The sequence below is a fragment of the Anopheles funestus genome, chromosome 3RL (assembly GCF_943734845.2).
Source record: "Anopheles funestus chromosome 3RL, idAnoFuneDA-416_04, whole genome shotgun sequence".
In the NCBI taxonomy this organism is placed as follows: domain Eukaryota; kingdom Metazoa; phylum Arthropoda; class Insecta; order Diptera; family Culicidae; genus Anopheles; species Anopheles funestus.
The window spans coordinates 72,964,777-72,976,952 of record NC_064599.1 but is presented as its reverse complement, the minus strand read 5'-3'; the positions used below and the strand labels follow the sequence as shown (position 1 = coordinate 72,976,952).

At 36.6% G+C, this 12,176-nt stretch overlaps 1 protein-coding gene across 1 annotated transcript in view; it reads right to left on the bottom strand.

Moving 5' to 3' along the window:
- Positions 1–9,636: 9,636 nt before the first annotated feature.
- Positions 9,637–12,176, bottom strand: part of LOC125767947 (uncharacterized) — a 102,473-nt gene continuing 99,933 nt past the window's right edge. The window contains exon 11 of the mRNA XM_049434983.1: positions 9,637–12,156. Coding sequence (XP_049290940.1) covers positions 11,967–12,156 — 190 coding nt within the window. The 3' untranslated portion in view covers positions 9,637–11,966. The remainder of the gene's footprint in view (positions 12,157–12,176) is intronic.

Genomic DNA, 12,176 nt, shown 5'->3' with positions numbered 1-12,176 from the left:
GGCATGGCCGTCCAAGAAGAAAATGTAGCCATTGGTGCCATCTATCGACCACAGGTTAAAGATTGGCGATCCGTTGGATACCGACCGAGTTATAGGCAAAATTTGGTGCAAAAATGAGCCTTAGTAATTTTATATTTTTGTGATTGTTTTGATTTTTTGATTATTTTTCACTCTTTTTTTTATTTAAAGCATTACTGTAGTGAAAAGAAACACATTGCAACCGATTGGCATTAAAATAAATCAATTTAATTTTTTTTGCAAAATTTCTCAAAAAAATGGCAAGGGGTACCCCTTATGAAATTTTCGAGTGGAAATTTTTTTTGAAATTTTTTTCTGATTTTTTATTCTTTTTTTAATTTAAAGCACTATTTAAGTGAAAAAAAACTTATTGCAACAAAATTCGCATTAAAATATATCATATTTATGAATTTTGCTAAATTACTCAAAAATGAAGAAAATTTTCCATTTTCTCAAACAGGGTAAGGAACTTGGTTCCTCGGATAACTTCTGGCACAGACATCTGAGGGCATGGCCGTCCAAGAAGAAAATGTAGCCATTGGTGCCATCTATCGACCACAGGTTCAAGATTGGCGATCCGTTGGATACCGACCGAGTTATAGGCAAAAGTTGGTGCAAAAATGAGGAAAATTTTCCATTTTCTCAAACAGGGTAAGGAACTTGGTTCCTCGGATAACTTCTGGCACAGACATCTGAGGGCATGGCCGTCCAAGAAGAAAATGTAGCCATTGGTGCCATCTATCGACCACAGGTTAAAGATTGGCGATCCGTTGGATACCGACCGAGTTATAGGCAAAATTTGGTGCAAAAATGAGCCTTAGTAATTTTATATTTTTGTGATTTTTTTGATTTTTTGATTATTTTTCACTCTTTTTTTTATTTAAAGCATTACTGTAGTGAAAAGAAACACATTGCAACCGATTGGCATTAAAATAAATCAATTTAATTTTTTTTGCAAAATTTCTCAAAAAAATGGCAAGGGGTACCCCTTATGAAATTTTCGAGTGGAAATTTTTTTTGAAATTTTTTTCTGATTTTTTATTCTTTTTTTAATTTAAAGCATTATTTAAGTGAAAAGAAACTTATTGCAACAAAATTCGCATTAAAATATATCATATTTATGAATTTTGCTAAATTACTCAAAAATGAAGAAAATTTCCCATTTTCTCAAACAGGGTAAGGAACTTGGTTCCTCGGATAACTTCTGGCACAGACATCTGAGGGCATGGCCGTCCAAGAAGAAAATGTAGCCATTGGTGCCATCTATCGACCACAGGTTAAAGATTGGCGATCCGTTGGATACCGACCGAGTTATAGGCAAAAGTTGGTGCAAAAATGAGGAAAATTTTCCATTTTCTCAAACAGGGTAAGGAACTTGGTTCCTCGGATAACTTCTGGCACAGACATCTGAGGGCATGGCCGTCCAAGAAGAAAATGTAGCCATTGGTGCCATCTATCGACCACAGGTTCAAGATTGGCGATCCGTTGGATACCGACCGAGTTATAGGCAAAAGTTGGTGCAAAAATGAGGAAAATTTTCCATTTTCTCAAACAGGGTAAGGAACTTGGTTCCTCGGATAACTTCTGGCACAGACATCTGAGGGCATGGCCGTCCAAGAAGAAAATGTAGCCATTGGTGCCATCTATCGACCACAGGTTAAAGATTGGCGATCCGTTGGATACCGACCGAGTTATAGGCAAAATTTGGTGCAAAAATGAGCCTTAGTAATTTTATATTTTTGTGATTTTTTTGATTTTTTGATTATTTTTCACTCTTTTTTTTATTTAAAGCATTACTGTAGTGAAAAGAAACACATTGCAACCGATTGGCATTAAAATAAATCAATTTAATTTTTTTTGCAAAATTTCTCAAAAAAATGGCAAGGGGTACCCCTTATGAAATTTTCGAGTGGAAATTTTTTTTGAAATTTTTTTCTGATTTTTTATTCTTTTTTTAATTTAAAGCATTATTTAAGTGAAAAGAAACTTATTGCAACAAAATTCGCATTAAAATATATCATATTTATGAATTTTGCTAAATTACTCAAAAATGAAGAAAATTTCCCATTTTCTCAAACAGGGTAAGGAACTTGGTTCCTCGGATAACTTCTGGCACAGACATCTGAGGGCATGGCCGTCCAAGAAGAAAATGTAGCCATTGGTGCCATCTATCGACCACAGGTTAAAGATTGGCGATCCGTTGGATACCGACCGAGTTATAGGCAAAAGTTGGTGCAAAAATGAGGAAAATTTTCCATTTTCTCAAACAGGGTAAGGAACTTGGTTCCTCGGATAACTTCTGGCACAGACATCTGAGGGCATGGCCGTCCAAGAAGAAAATGTAGCCATTGGTGCCATCTATCGACCACAGGTTAAAGATTGGCGATCCGTTGGATACCGACCGAGTTATAGGCAAAAGTTGGTGCAAAAATGAGGAAAATTTTCCATTTTCTCAAACAGGGTAAGGAACTTGGTTCCTCGGATAACTTTTGGCACAGACATCTGAGGGCATGGCCGTCCAAGAAGAAAATGTAGCCATTGGTGCCATCTATCGACCACAGGTTAAAGATTGGCGATCCGTTGGATACCGACCGAGTTATAGGCAAAATTTGGTGCAAAAATGAGCCTTAGTAATTTTTTATTTTTGTGATTTTTTTGATTTTTTGATTATTTTTCACTCTTTTTTTATTTAAAGCATTACTGTAGTGAAAAGAAACACATTGCAACCGATTGGCATTAAAATAAATCAATTTAATTTTTTTTGCAAAATTTCTCAAAAAAATGGCAAGGGGTACCCCTTATGAAATTTTCGAGTGGAAATTTTTTTTGAAATTTTTTTCTGATTTTTTATTCTTTTTTTAATTTAAAGCATTATTTAAGTGAAAAGAAACTTATTGCAACAAAATTCGCATTAAAATATATCATATTTATAAATTTTGCTAAATTACTCAAAAATGAAGAAAATTTTCCATTTTCTCAAACAGGGTAAGGAACTTGGTTCCTCGGATAACTTCTGGCACAGACATCTGAGGGCATGGCCGTCCAAGAAGAAAATGTAGCCATTGGTGCCATCTATCGACCACAGGTTCAAGATTGGCGATCCGTTGGATACCGACCGAGTTATAGGCAAAAGTTGGTGCAAAAATGAGGAAAATTTTCCATTTTCTCAAACAGGGTAAGGAACTTGGTTCCTCGGATAACTTTTGGCACAGACATCTGAGGGCATGGCCGTCAAAGAAGAAAATGTAGCCATTGGTGCCATCTATCGACCACAGGTTCAAGATTGGCGATCCGTTGGATACCGACCGAGTTATAGGCAAAAGTTGGTGCAAAAATGAGGAAAATTTTCCATTTTCTCAAACAGGGTAAGGAACTTGGTTCCTCGGATAACTTTTGGCACAGACATCTGAGGGCATGGCCGTCCAAGAAGAAAATGTAGCCATTGGTGCCATCTATCGACCACAGGTTAAAGATTGGCGATCCGTTGGATACCGACCGAGTTATAGGCAAAAGTTGGTGCAAAAATGAGCCTTAGTAATTTTATATTTTTGTGATTGTTTTGATTTTTTGATTATTTTTCACTCTTTTTTTTATTTAAAGCATTACTGGAGTGAAAAGAAACACATTGCAACCGATTGGCATTAAAATAAATCAATTTAATTTTTTTTGCAAAATTTCTCAAAAAAATGGCAAGGGGTACCCCTTATGAAATTTTCGAGTGGAAATTTTTTTTGAAATTTTTTTCTGATTTTTTATTCTTTTTTTAATTTAAAGCACTATTTAAGTGAAAAAAAACTTATTGCAACAAAATTCGCATTAAAATATATCATATTTATGAATTTTGCTAAATTACTCAAAAATGAAGAAAATTTTCCATTTTCTCAAACAGGGTAAGGAACTTGGTTCCTCGGATAACTTCTGGCACAGACATCTGAGGGCATGGCCGTCCAAGAAGAAAATGTAGCCATTGGTGCCATCTATCGACCACAGGTTCAAGATTGGCGATCCGTTGGATACCGACCGAGTTATAGGCAAAAGTTGGTGCAAAAATGAGGAAAATTTTCCATTTTCTCAAACAGGGTAAGGAACTTGGTTCCTCGGATAACTTCTGGCACAGACATCTGAGGGCATGGCCGTCCAAGAAGAAAATGTAGCCATTGGTGCCATCTATCGACCACAGGTTAAAGATTGGCGATCCGTTGGATACCGACCGAGTTATAGGCAAAATTTGGTGCAAAAATGAGCCTTAGTAATTTTATATTTTTGTGATTTTTTTGATTTTTTGATTATTTTTCACTCTTTTTTTTATTTAAAGCATTACTGTAGTGAAAAGAAACACATTGCAACCGATTGGCATTAAAATAAATCAATTTAATTTTTTTTGCAAAATTTCTCAAAAAAATGGCAAGGGGTACCCCTTATGAAATTTTCGAGTGGAAATTTTTTTTGAAATTTTTTTCTGATTTTTTATTCTTTTTTTAATTTAAAGCATTATTTAAGTGAAAAGAAACTTATTGCAACAAAATTCGCATTAAAATATATCATATTTATAAATTTTGCTAAATTACTCAAAAATGAAGAAAATTTTCCATTTTCTCAAACAGGGTAAGGAACTTGGTTCCTCGGATAACTTCTGGCACAGACATCTGAGGGCATGGCCGTCCAAGAAGAAAATGTAGCCATTGGTGCCATCTATCGACCACAGGTTAAAGATTGGCGATCCGTTGGATACCGACCGAGTTATAGGCAAAATTTGGTGCAAAAATGAGCCTTAGTAATTTTATATTTTTGTGATTGTTTTGATTTTTTGATTATTTTTCACTCTTTTTTTTATTTAAAGCATTACTGTAGTGAAAAGAAACACATTGCAACCGATTGGCATTAAAATAAATCAATTTAATTTTTTTTGCAAAATTTCTCAAAAAAATGGCAAGGGGTACCCCTTATGAAATTTTCGAGTGGAAATTTTTTTTGAAATTTTTTTCTGATTTTTTATTCTTTTTTTAATTTAAAGCATTATTTAAGTGAAAAGAAACTTATTGCAACAAAATTCGCATTAAAATATATCATATTTATGAATTTTGCTAAATTACTCAAAAATGAAGAAAATTTCCCATTTTCTCAAACAGGGTAAGGAACTTGGTTCCTCGGATAACTTCTGGCACAGACATCTGAGGGCATGGCCGTCCAAGAAGAAAATGTAGCCATTGGTGCCATCTATCGACCACAGGTTAAAGATTGGCGATCCGTTGGATACCGACCGAGTTATAGGCAAAAGTTGGTGCAAAAATGAGGAAAATTTTCCATTTTCTCAAACAGGGTAAGGAACTTGGTTCCTCGGATAACTTTTGGCACAGACATCTGAGGGCATGGCCGTCCAAGAAGAAAATGTAGCCATTGGTGCCATCTATCGACCACAGGTTCAAGATTGGCGATCCGTTGGATACCGACCGAGTTATAGGCAAAAGTTGGTGCAAAAATGAGGAAAATTTTCCATTTTCTCAAACAGGGTAAGGAACTTGGTTCCTCGGATAACTTCTGGCACAGACATCTGAGGGCATGGCCGTCCAAGAAGAAAATGTAGCCATTGGTGCCATCTATCGACCACAGGTTAAAGATTGGCGATCCGTTGGATACCGACCGAGTTATAGGCAAAATTTGGTGCAAAAATGAGCCTTAGTAATTTTATATTTTTGTGATTTTTTTGATTTTTTGATTATTTTTCACTCTTTTTTTTATTTAAAGCATTACTGTAGTGAAAAGAAACACATTGCAACCGATTGGCATTAAAATAAATCAATTTAATTTTTTTTGCAAAATTTCTCAAAAAAATGGCAAGGGGTACCCCTTATGAAATTTTCGAGTGGAAATTTTTTTTGAAATTTTTTTCTGATTTTTTATTCTTTTTTTAATTTAAAGCATTATTTAAGTGAAAAGAAACTTATTGCAACAAAATTCGCATTAAAATATATCATATTTATGAATTTTGCTAAATTACTCAAAAATGAAGAAAATTTCCCATTTTCTCAAACAGGGTAAGGAACTTGGTTCCTCGGATAACTTCTGGCACAGACATCTGAGGGCATGGCCGTCCAAGAAGAAAATGTAGCCATTGGTGCCATCTATCGACCACAGGTTAAAGATTGGCGATCCGTTGGATACCGACCGAGTTATAGGCAAAAGTTGGTGCAAAAATGAGGAAAATTTTCCATTTTCTCAAACAGGGTAAGGAACTTGGTTCCTCGGATAACTTCTGGCACAGACATCTGAGGGCATGGCCGTCCAAGAAGAAAATGTAGCCATTGGTGCCATCTATCGACCACAGGTTAAAGATTGGCGATCCGTTGGATACCGACCGAGTTATAGGCAAAAGTTGGTGCAAAAATGAGGAAAATTTTCCATTTTCTCAAACAGGGTAAGGAACTTGGTTCCTCGGATAACTTTTGGCACAGACATCTGAGGGCATGGCCGTCCAAGAAGAAAATGTAGCCATTGGTGCCATCTATCGACCACAGGTTAAAGATTGGCGATCCGTTGGATACCGACCGAGTTATAGGCAAAATTTGGTGCAAAAATGAGCCTTAGTAATTTTTTATTTTTGTGATTTTTTTGATTTTTTGATTATTTTTCACTCTTTTTTTATTTAAAGCATTACTGTAGTGAAAAGAAACACATTGCAACCGATTGGCATTAAAATAAATCAATTTAATTTTTTTTGCAAAATTTCTCAAAAAAATGGCAAGGGGTACCCCTTATGAAATTTTCGAGTGGAAATTTTTTTTGAAATTTTTTTCTGATTTTTTATTCTTTTTTTAATTTAAAGCATTATTTAAGTGAAAAGAAACTTATTGCAACAAAATTCGCATTAAAATATATCATATTTATAAATTTTGCTAAATTACTCAAAAATGAAGAAAATTTTCCATTTTCTCAAACAGGGTAAGGAACTTGGTTCCTCGGATAACTTCTGGCACAGACATCTGAGGGCATGGCCGTCCAAGAAGAAAATGTAGCCATTGGTGCCATCTATCGACCACAGGTTCAAGATTGGCGATCCGTTGGATACCGACCGAGTTATAGGCAAAAGTTGGTGCAAAAATGAGGAAAATTTTCCATTTTCTCAAACAGGGTAAGGAACTTGGTTCCTCGGATAACTTTTGGCACAGACATCTGAGGGCATGGCCGTCCAAGAAGAAAATGTAGCCATTGGTGCCATCTATCGACCACAGGTTAAAGATTGGCGATCCGTTGGATACCGACCGAGTTATAGGCAAAATTTGGTGCAAAAATGAGCCTTAGTAATTTTTTATTTTTGTGATTTTTTTGATTTTTTGATTATTTTTCACTCTTTTTTTATTTAAAGCATTACTGTAGTGAAAAGAAACACATTGCAACCGATTGGCATTAAAATAAATCAATTTAATTTTTTTTGCAAAATTTCTCAAAAAAATGGCAAGGGGTACCCCTTATGAAATTTTCGAGTGGAAATTTTTTTTGAAATTTTTTTCTGATTTTTTATTCTTTTTTTAATTTAAAGCATTATTTAAGTGAAAAGAAACTTATTGCAACAAAATTCGCATTAAAATATATCATATTTATAAATTTTGCTAAATTACTCAAAAATGAAGAAAATTTTCCATTTTCTCAAACAGGGTAAGGAACTTGGTTCCTCGGATAACTTCTGGCACAGACATCTGAGGGCATGGCCGTCCAAGAAGAAAATGTAGCCATTGGTGCCATCTATCGACCACAGGTTAAAGATTGGCGATCCGTTGGATACCGACCGAGTTATAGGCAAAAGTTGGTGCAAAAATGAGGAAAATTTTCCATTTTCTCAAACAGGGTAAGGAACTTGGTTCCTCGGATAACTTTTGGCACAGACATCTGAGGGCATGGCCGTCCAAGAAGAAAATGTAGCCATTGGTGCCATCTATCGACCACAGGTTCAAGATTGGCGATCCGTTGGATACCGACCGAGTTATAGGCAAAAGTTGGTGCAAAAATGAGGAAAATTTTCCATTTTCTCAAACAGGGTAAGGAACTTGGTTCCTCGGATAACTTTTGGCACAGACATCTGAGGGCATGGCCGTCCAAGAAGAAAATGTAGCCATTGGTGCCATCTATCGACCACAGGTTCAAGATTGGCGATCCGTTGGATACCGACCGAGTTATAGGCAAAAGTTGGTGCAAAAATGAGGAAAATTTTCCATTTTCTCAAACAGGGTAAGGAACTTGGTTCCTCGGATAACTTTTGGCACAGACATCTGAGGGCATGGCCGTCCAAGAAGAAAATGTAGCCATTGGTGCCATCTATCGACCACAGGTTCAAGATTGGCGATCCGTTGGATACCGACCGAGTTATAGGCAAAAGTTGGTGCAAAAATGAGGAAAATTTTCCATTTTCTCAAACAGGGTAAGGAACTTGGTTCCTCGGATAACTTCTGGCACAGACATCTGAGGGCATGGCCGTCCAAGAAGAAAATGTAGCCATTGGTGCCATCTATCGACCACAGGTTAAAGATTGGCGATCCGTTGGATACCGACCGAGTTATAAACAATAGTTGGTGCAAAAATGAGCCTTAGTAATTTTATATTTTTGTGATTTTTTTGATTTTTTGATTATTTTTCACTCTTTTTTTTATTTAAAGCATTACTGGAGTGAAAAGAAACACATTGCAACCGATTGGCATTAAAATAAATCAATTTGATTTTTTTTGCAAAATTTCTCAAAAAAATGGCAAGGGGTACCCCTTATGAAATTTTCGAGTGGAAATTTTTTTTGAAATTTTTTTCTGATTTTTTATTCTTTTTTTAATTTAAAGCATTATTTAAGTGAAAAGAAACTTATTGCAACAAAATTCGCATTAAAATATATCATATTTATAAATTTTGCTAAATTACTCAAAAATGAAGAAAATTTTCCATTTTCTCAAACAGGGTAAGGAACTTGGTTCCTCGGATAACTTCTGGCACAGACATCTGAGGGCATGGCCGTCCAAGAAGAAAATGTAGCCATTGGTGCCATCTATCGACCACAGGTTAAAGATTGGCGATCCGTTGGATACCGACCGAGTTATAGGCAAAAGTTGGTGCAAAAATGAGCCTTATGAAATTTTCAAATTTTTATATTTTTTCATGAATTGGGCGCGTTTCATGATTTTGACTATCGTTTTATTGTCATGTATATGTTGGATTCACTTCGTCCGAACAGACGCGAGGTCGTTTCTCGTGAGGAGTTGATCGCCGACTATTGAATTGTCCTGACTCGGGCACGTGTGTCCGAACGTCGCTCAGCGCTGTGCAAATTTCCCCGAAACCGAGTATTGTCTGCAACAATACTGTTATTGCTGAAACCTTGTTGATCAGGTGATCGGATCCCGGAAATTGTGTCCTATGGTACGCTGTGTGTATGGACGACTATTGCATAAGCTGCAATAGTTCTTGAGAAACTATTGCTTTGATGGTGGTGCCTGTTGCCTGTTGTGTTGTGTTAATTTCGCCACACATTCAATTGTTCACTAAACCATAAAAAAATAAAATTTGTCTCATATGCTGAAGTAATACGATCATTCAATTACCGTTATACTGGTAACCGTTACACTGGTATTAGGCGCCTCCATTAGAAGTTTTTTTCGTACACAAATGCACTTTTCCTGTTCCAGTTGAGAACGGACGAATAGTGTGCAAAACCTAAAATTATTTACTTTAAAATAAAACTAATATAGAAAACAATAGAAGTACATCGGATAGTTAGTCTGCGGGCAAAAAAGAAAGGAAAGAAAACACCATTCTTTTTGTTTCAATGTTTAAATATTTTCATAATATATTGTATCAATGTCTATAATAGCCTTTTTTCATCACTACGTGATTGTTAATATGTGAAATGAGATAGAGAGAATGTGTGTGTGTGTTTTTGTTGGAGTGTTTGTGTCCATGAGACTTCCGTGTAATGAGAACAGCGGCAATGTTTGTATTTTATTCTCTTATTCGGTTGCAGCACTAACGAACCTAATGCTTATTAAGGTAGGTAAATTATATTACTGTTTTTGTTTTCTTCTTCCTTACGATAATGTCTATTACGGTAGGAATACATTCTTTTACAGCATCTAGAATAGTATTGGGGTTGTTTTTTTTTTTTCGTTTTACGTTTTGTTAACGGTTACTGAAAAACTATTCATTACTAAAATTGCTAAACGGAAGTATATACGTTGCCTTTGTAATAGTTTTCACCATTCTCATGCACACGGTTTTTTTTTATTCTTTGTTTATTTTTTTGGAAATAATATAATACGTTGCTTTGTGCTTCAATTATCGGAATCAAATCGAAATCAATGATTAGCCCTCTCTATGGCCATTACAGTATCGATCGCTAGTTCGAACGTTCAAACTTCCACACGCTACAAGTAGGGATGGCTATCCGGGTTTAATACACAAAAGTACCGTCTATCGCTACCAGCTATAGTCGTCAGCAAAGCCCGCCCTTTTACGGCCCCGTTTGTGCCGCATTGCGATGGTTTTAACTTAGTATTGCACACTTTGGTATTGCACTCGATAGGTATTGCAGACTAACGATAGAGACTATTCAACGTACAAAATAATGTACCGTAATAAAACTAAAAGGTTAAAACGTACGGAGAAAGTGCGTGTATTGGAATTATTAGTACACAACAGCTTGATGGAAGAAAAGTGTTGCTACCCACACCACCCGACAGTTCACATAAAGAGTTCACCGTTCATTTTGGCATTCAGTTTTTGGTGCATTTTTCCAATCCCACTTACATACAAATGTGTTATTAAAATGTCTGCCTGACAACCATTATTCAGGGGGAAGAGGGGTGTGAGGAGCTTTTTGCTTTGGTTTACATTTACATTTACAGCTTTCATTAATGATTATTTTGGATTAAATCTTTGCCTTCTCTCTTCTCTCACTTCCCCAATCAGCGCACGTCCCATGTTTCTTCGCCCGCTTGCACATTTATACGGAACTGATGCAAGGGAAGGTGAAAAGGAAACCTATACTATTAACGGTGAAAGTGAAGGAAACCAGTGAGTTTTAATTTCTTTTCTTTTGTCAACAAAACGAGTACCGCGCTCTTGTATCACAACATTTGAAACGACATTTCTACACACCTGTCTCTACATCGTTTATACCACTATCTCTCCACCACGCCTATACCTCCACATACATAGAGAAAGAGAGAGAAGGTCTATTTAAATCTCTACTTATAATGCTGTTTGCCGCAATGTATTCTATCCATAACTAGTTCCTTCCGTTGCTTTGCGCGAACAAAACAATTATTGTCACCAATGGAGTAAATAAAGTAAACCGAATCCCAAAAAGCCCTGCAAACGAAACATGCGCAATCCTAATCCTCGAAACGATTGGGCTTTTTGGTGTACACAATATCGCTAGTGAAAGCGTACCTGCGGCTAGTCCATAAAACCTGCTACCGTTCTGCCTTCTGTTACTCCTTCTGTGAGTGTTTGTGTGTGTGTGTGTGTTACCTTCTGCACGAAGGTCTCATCTAAATTATGGCAAAAAAAAAACAATGGTGATACCTTATTGATGGAAGAGACTGTGGAGAATTTGGTTTGAGGTTTACGCGTCTAGTTGCATTCAGCGGCTAAGGCTGCTACCATTGTGGATGGGCAAATATGTGTTAAAAACTGTGTCGTTTTCGCTGGCGTGGCTCTCAATTTGAAAACAACGCCATACGCAAAAGCAACATCACACACCGGAATGCGAAATGCACCTACACAGTTTGGCGCGCCTACATTTATGCAATCTTTCTAACAAAAAGTTGCTTTGTTTTGTTTTATGATTTCATTGACTTGTGGCTTAATTTCTAACAAGACTCGCTTTCGATCATTGTGTGTTCTCGCAAAAAAAAGAAAACTTTAAGTTTTCGGTCTCGCGACAAATCACGCTGTCCTTATAGGTACGCAGCTCAGAGGATTTGCGCAATGACCGGTTCGAGAAGACACATGTGCTCGGCCCCACGAACCGGCAAGCGATTCAAACAGAAGTGCCTTATCATGTCCGGTATCGTTGGAAACGGTCGGCTAAACTGTCCGAGAATGAATTGGCCCGTATCGGTGTCGCGCTGTATCCGCATGTGCATGAAGCCTTTGGCGCTCCTGAAATTAAATTCGGAAGA